Source organism: Castanea sativa, chromosome 9, assembly GCF_040712315.1.
Source record: "Castanea sativa cultivar Marrone di Chiusa Pesio chromosome 9, ASM4071231v1".
NCBI lineage: Eukaryota > Viridiplantae > Streptophyta > Magnoliopsida > Fagales > Fagaceae > Castanea > Castanea sativa.
In genome coordinates this window covers 32,070,590-32,076,977 of record NC_134021.1, presented here as the reverse complement: position 1 = coordinate 32,076,977, position 6,388 = coordinate 32,070,590, and the positions used below count along the sequence as shown (strand labels likewise).

At 31.7% G+C, this 6,388-nt stretch overlaps 1 protein-coding gene across 1 annotated transcript; it reads right to left on the bottom strand.

Moving 5' to 3' along the window:
* Window positions 1-1,866: 1,866 nt before the first annotated feature.
* Window positions 1,867-4,542, bottom strand: LOC142611140 (transcription factor MYB56-like). Its single transcript, XM_075783182.1, has 3 exons — window positions 3,433-4,542; window positions 2,680-3,108; window positions 1,867-2,574 (listed from the first exon to the last, which is right to left on the bottom strand). The coding sequence occupies exons 1-3, from the start codon at window positions 3,827-3,829 to the stop codon at window positions 2,330-2,332; spliced, it is 1,071 nt and encodes a 356-aa protein (XP_075639297.1). The 5' UTR covers window positions 3,830-4,542; the 3' UTR covers window positions 1,867-2,329.
* Window positions 4,543-6,388: the final 1,846 nt, after the last annotated feature.

Below are 6,388 nucleotides of genomic sequence, written 5' to 3'. Positions count from 1 at the left end.
AGTATATAATAAAAGTCATGCATGCAGATTCGTTAAGACCCCACTACTAGCTACTATTACTACCTACACAAACCTCTAATTTCTACATCACCTGGAATCTATATTGGCATAAATCTGAAGCTTAATGATATGATTTATATTAGTTGGTGTCTTTTTCAAGGAGGTGAAAATTAAGTTTTTACACAGCTAAATAACCATATTTTGAATTTACATGCATGTCTCAAACCAATCCAAGACCACAATTTCAACTTCCTTTGTTTTAATAAAACATTTTATTATATAAGCTATTTACTGACTCTCCTTAATTTACTTTTGTAACTGTATTGGATATGTGTTGTAAACTTGTATTTGCTGTGTTAGATACACTTGGCAACATAAGCAAGGTGTACGTTAGCTTAAGGCATGTTTGACAATTGTATACTTACCTTTACATTAATAAAATTTGTATCATTCAATTTAATATATATATATATATTTTTTTTTTTGTCTCTAAACTTTACTAAAAATTAGTTTTCATTCCTAAACTTTAGAAATTTTATTTTTCATCTCTAAACTATTGAAAATCAAATTCCTCTTTTGTCCCTATTTTTACCTCTCATCTTTTTTTTTTTTTTTAAACCCTACAAAAAGTTTAGGGATTGGAAAAAAAAACTTTAAAATTTGGAGGCAAAAAACAAACATTTAGTAAAGTTTAAAGTCCAAAATAATACCACTGCACACTCTTGGTGCAATGTCCACTCCATAAATATAAGTGCTTGTTGGGTATGAGGGTAAGGGCTGAAATTCAAGTCTCTAGGAAGGAGTTTTACATAAGTATACACTTAGATTAAGCTAGAATAGAATTTCTATTTTGTATAAAAAAAAGTCCAAAATAACATTTTTCCATAAATTTAATTAATAAAGCCTACTATATACCCCTCTTAATTTTTTTTTTTTTTTTTTTTTGTTGAGAATCAACACCCCTCTTACTTAAATGGTAAATTTTAAAATAAATTTAACTAATCTTTTTAGAAGGATAAATTTAATTAATTAGACTTGTCATTCATGTGAAAGAAAAGTACCACTTTCTAGATTGGTAAGTTTTTTGTTGTTGAATGAGAAATCTAGAAACTAATTGGTGTATTAATCTGATGATAAAGATAAATCATTAAGAGTGGAGACCGTAAGTTTAAAACTTTCTAAAAAAAAAGTGTATGAATAATTACTCTTGAGAATTTTTTTTGGCAAGAAAACAATTTTAAAGGTTGTTTAGCATTTGATATTAACTTATTTAACTTTTAGCAAAAGTTTTTTTTCGTGAAAATGTTGAAGTATACTTTAATTTGAAAATATAAGATTTTAAAATACAGTACATAAAAAATAAATATTTTTACTAAATGTCATTTAAAATGTACTTATAAGATAACTTATTACTTATTTTTCCTACGTCTCATGTGAGTCACCTATTTATTTTTATTTTATATTTTCTTATTTTTTCATTTCATGTGAGTCAACTATTTATTTTATTTAACATTTACATTTTATCTAAACTATTTATTTTATATAACATCTATATTTATCTATTGTATATTCAGCAAAAAATATATATAAGTCATTGACACTCAAAAGTTAAAATCTGGAAAAAAAAAAAAAAAAAGCGCTCATGCCACACGTACAAGCATAAATTCTGTGTAAGAGTAGTTATGAATGGTATAAATAAGATTTCTCAAATTTTCCATGGATGTTTTTATTCAAAAATATTTTTAGCTGAAACCGAAAGGGGAGCAAATCTGTTGCATAGGCAAAAGATGTGGTATTAAAAGCGAGGGCGTGTAAAACATGGTCAAAGAAAGTATACCAAACACCAATATGGAGATGCAGAGAGCATTGAAAAGTCATGAAAGTTGGGCAGGTTCATTCATTGAGTCAGTAATCCAAGAGAAGCAACCAACTTTGGCTTTGCCTCACAAATACAATGCTACAGCGTCAGAGAGAATATAACAAAGCCTGCTGTTGCTGGATAAGTACAAAATCAAAACCACAGTTTAACAATTATTTTGAAACTCATAACGATCTCTCTCTCTCCCTCTCTACCCTATTCTTTTTACCCCTCTTTTTTTTTTTTTTTTTTTTACTGTAATGCTATCTTTTTCCTTATCTGGAAATTAACTGTACATATACACTGTAAAAATAACCTGCCTGAGCCCACATTTTCACAGACCTACTAAAATGCTTCTTCAAACTAACTCTTTTGCCCTTTTCCTCCATTCTCAGCTTCTCTCTCTCTCTCTCTCTCTCTCTCTCTCTCTCTCTCTTAAATGGGCTTAAACCAAAACCCATGTCTTTAACTTTAAGTAGCTCCAACTCCAAGGAAATCAATAAAGGGCATTTTGATTTTTTCATTCAAAATTTCATTTTCCCCAGACACTGAGATACCGGTCTTATTGGTGGCAACTGACTCAGCTGCAGAGACTTCTGAGTTTGAATCTGAATGACCAGATGGGTCCACACCCATAACTGTTCCCATAAGCCCAGGTTGATAGAACCCATTCCCAGTACAGTAGAACTTGTCAAACCCCCCATCTCCCAAAGAACCTGAAACCCAAAAATATAATATGAATAAACTTGTTAATAAAAGTTAAATAATAACTAAAACCAACACAACGAGCAGGTGATTGGAAGTAGTGAAGAATAACATACCCATCTTTGACCCATAAGATTGGTATTGTTGAACTGGACTAAACTTGGTGATAGGACTTTGGGGCACTTTGTTTGAAGAGGGAGTGAGAGAGAGATCAGTGCAGGTTGAACCAGATTCATCCATGGTGCTTGAGTGAGTTGATTCACTGCAAGCATTGTTTTGTATAGTCATATCAGTAAGGACTTGAGAAGAGGGCTTTCTCCTCCTATAAACACTGGACTGTTCCCTGTGTTTCCTAGCCATGATCACATGCCAATGATTCTTGACTGCATTATCAGTTCTGCCAGGGAAGAGCCTAGCAATCATGGCCCATTTGTTACCATACAGCTTATGTGCACCTAAGAGTCTTTCTTCCTCTTCCTCTGTGAAAGCCCTCCTATTAATCCTTGGGTCTAGCTGATTAAACCACCTTAATCTGCAACTTTTCCCTAAACATCGAAGGAAAAAAAAAAAAAAAAAAAAGAAGAAGAAGAAACTTTCAAGATCTTGGAAAAGAAAAATGAAATCTTTAATCGGTATTCTCATTTTACCATGAGAGAATATAAATTAAAAATCAAATGCATCTTCAAAGTCATTTTATTATGGTTCACTTAGAATCTGATCGGCTTTCAGAATACCAATCTAGGACAGGAAAAAGAAGTCACTTTTTTTCTATCTTAGTTATGATAAAATCTACATAGATATGACTTTGTGGACATTTTTCAACCAAATTAGTCATTGTCAACTTTTACTAATACGAGTGATAGAATTACCTGATCTTCCTTCAAGATTCTCGGCAATCAAATTCCAGTTTTGAGGACCATATTGGGCGACAAGCTCTTTGAGCTTGGCATCTTCAGCTGGCCTCCAATGGCCTCTGGCACAAAGCTTAGTGTGCCCAATTTTCCCTGCACCAGAACTTTTGCCTTCCTCTTCCTCGCCAAATTTCAAAGACAGTCCATTTCTCTCATCCCCCAAATACCCATCACCAACCCTTTTCTCTATAGAGGGGTTCAAAATCTGTAACCCCATTTCAGAAGTCTTAGAATCTTTCTCAAAGGGATGACCCACTATGACCCCAAGAGGAGGAGGAGGAGGAGGAAGCATAAAGTTCATATTTTTATACCCACTGAAACCATTGCCATCACTCTTTAGGTGTTGTGGACTCATTGTTACTGAAATCCCAGATAAACCCAGGGAAGAAAATGAGGAAAAAAAAAAAAAAAAAACTTGGGAAAAGAAAACGGAACTTAACAAAAGACCCAAATGGGTCTTTCTCAAGTACAATGCCACCAGAAAAAGGAGAGGAAAACAGAGAGCTTGAAATGCTGATAAGAAAAAATTTTAAATGCCGAAACTTTGTTTTCGATTCTTGTTAGAGAGAGAAGTAACTGAACAGAAAGCTGAGATTGTTACCTACTCAGATTAGTTTGGCTTTCTAGATGGGGCTGCGAAAAACATTTTTAAATAAAAAAAGTGGGATCAGAAAATAGACTGCGTTGCTATGTTGAAAGAGAAAGCAATAACAAGAAAGAAAAGAAGAACCCACACGATTCTCTTTCTCTTTCCTACAGTCCCACTATCACTCTCTTCCTTGCTTACTCTCTCTTTTGTGAAGAAAGGAAATGAGGTCAGGCTCCTTATTTTGAGACTGATCTCTCTCTCTCTCTCTCAACTCTTGGTAAAAATATGATTTTATCTCTCTCTCACTAGGAAGTAGGAAAGTCTGTGCAGTACATGCAATTCGAGAACCGCTCGTGTGGGTGGTGGGACTTGGGACTCCATCTTAACATTTAAATAACTATGTTTTGGTCTTTGGTTCTGCTGTTGCTGTTACTTTCTCTCTTTCTCTTTCTCTTTCTCTCGGGCTTTGTGACAAAACCAGTCTTGTTTGTCTGTTTGTGAAGATGTTTTATTGTTTTTTTTTTGCTTTTCAGTTTCTTTTTTGAACAGATTTACACCCCCACAATATTCTCACAATGATTTTATAATAAAATTTAAATAGTAAATTGTTAATAATATAATAATAGGTAAAAAATTGATACAAGTGATAAATAAGGACCAATAATAATTTTTCATCAAAATTTTATTGTGAAATTATAATAAAAATGTTATGAAAAATATAAAACTACATGCTTTTATATTACAATTTTGCTTTTTCATCTGTTGCAGCATACTGTAAAAGGCAGAGAAAAAAAAAGGAAGTACACGATCAAATGACAATCAAATAATCACATTCACCACATAAAATAATTAAAAAAAGTAGTCCGGTAAAGAGAGTAATTTTTGCTAAAATATTATCTTTTCTTTTTTGGTACAAATACAATGGCTCTGTTTCAAATCAACGGAAAATAGTAGTAGTAGTAGTAAAAGCGACCAGAAGTACCACCACACCACCAGTCCTCTATGGCTCTATCCCCCGTGTCTCTTACAAAGTTACAGAGTCTGACTCCGCCCACTGAATACTGTGACTACCATACTTGTTACCAAATCATATATACTTTACTTTTACTTCTTCTTTTTTGTTTTTTACAAAATAAAAATATTACTCTATTATAATATAAGTGTATATGTTGTTTTATATAAAAAAAAATTGTATATGTATGTAAAGTTTCTTCTTAGAGAGTTGAACTCCAACCTTTATCCCCACAAACACTTATACTTGTGAAGTAATCATCACACCAAGCAGGGACGGAGCCAGACTTTACACTTAGGGGGGGCAAAAAATACGTTAAAAAAAAATTTCTTGACTTCTAACTAAATGAGACTATCTTATAAAAATTAATGTTTCCACTAGTTCATTTCGTTATTTATTTAATTAATTTTCAAATAAGAGTGAGCAAGAGTAGTCTAAGTACAAATCTTTTTTCTTTCTCAAATAAACATTCTAAACAGAGTAGAGTGCGTGACTTTCCAGATATTACAGTGTCTAGTAAATTTCTTTGAGTTGCCTCCTTATTCTTCAAGAAAAATGCAGAACGGGATGTCAAAGAGGTTTTTTTTTTTAATTTTTTTTAATTTTTATATCTCACAGTTCAAGGATTTATTACTTGTTTTTAGGGATATTGTTTGTTTGTCAATGGAGAGGCCATCACTTTTTTTTTTTTTTTTTTTTGGCTGGGTTCTAAGGGTCAATTTGTAAATAGTTGGGAAGAGGGGGGGCCAAAAGTAATTATCTTGAACCTAAATGTTAAAAAAAATTAAGAATGTATATATTATGAACTTTTTTTAAAAATCTAGGGGGGGCCACTGCCCCCCTAGTCAATGAACAGCTCCGTCCTTGACACCAAGAGTGTGCGGTAATAAATAATAAACAAAATTTTATAATATTTCTTAATTATTGAATTGGTTGACATATATACTCATCAATTTTTTTTCTAACATTATAATGATATGAAGAAAAAAAAGTTGCACATATAGCATTATTCAAAAAACATTTATCAATATTTTCTACTGTACTTTGAGGTAATTGTAAACTATTGCTCCAACGGTAATTGTTTTTATAAAAAAAAAAATCTCAACATTGTTTCATACTTAATATGCTTTAAGAAATAAATTATTTTTGTATATTACAATTTGTTAATTATATGATTAATTATAAAAATAAAAAATATATGTTTTTATATTTTTTTTTGCTAGATTAAATATTGACCCAAATTAATTAATTCAATTACCTAAATTGATTAATTATCGACATTACATGCAATATTGTGGATGCACAAATAAATC

Excerpts from the sequence above, each read along its gene's own strand:
- LOC142611140 (XM_075783182.1), bottom strand. The coding sequence starts at position 3,829 with ATGAGTCCACAACACCTAAAGAGTGATGGCAATGGTTTCAGTGGGTAT. Across the intron at positions 3,109-3,432 it reads GAATCTTGAAGGAAGATCAG|GGAAAAGTTGCAGATTAAGG; the intron begins GTAATTCTATCA and ends TTCGATGTTTAG. Across the intron at positions 2,575-2,679 it reads ATCTTATGGGTCAAAGATGG|GTTCTTTGGGAGATGGGGGG; the intron begins GTATGTTATTCT and ends TTTGGGTTTCAG.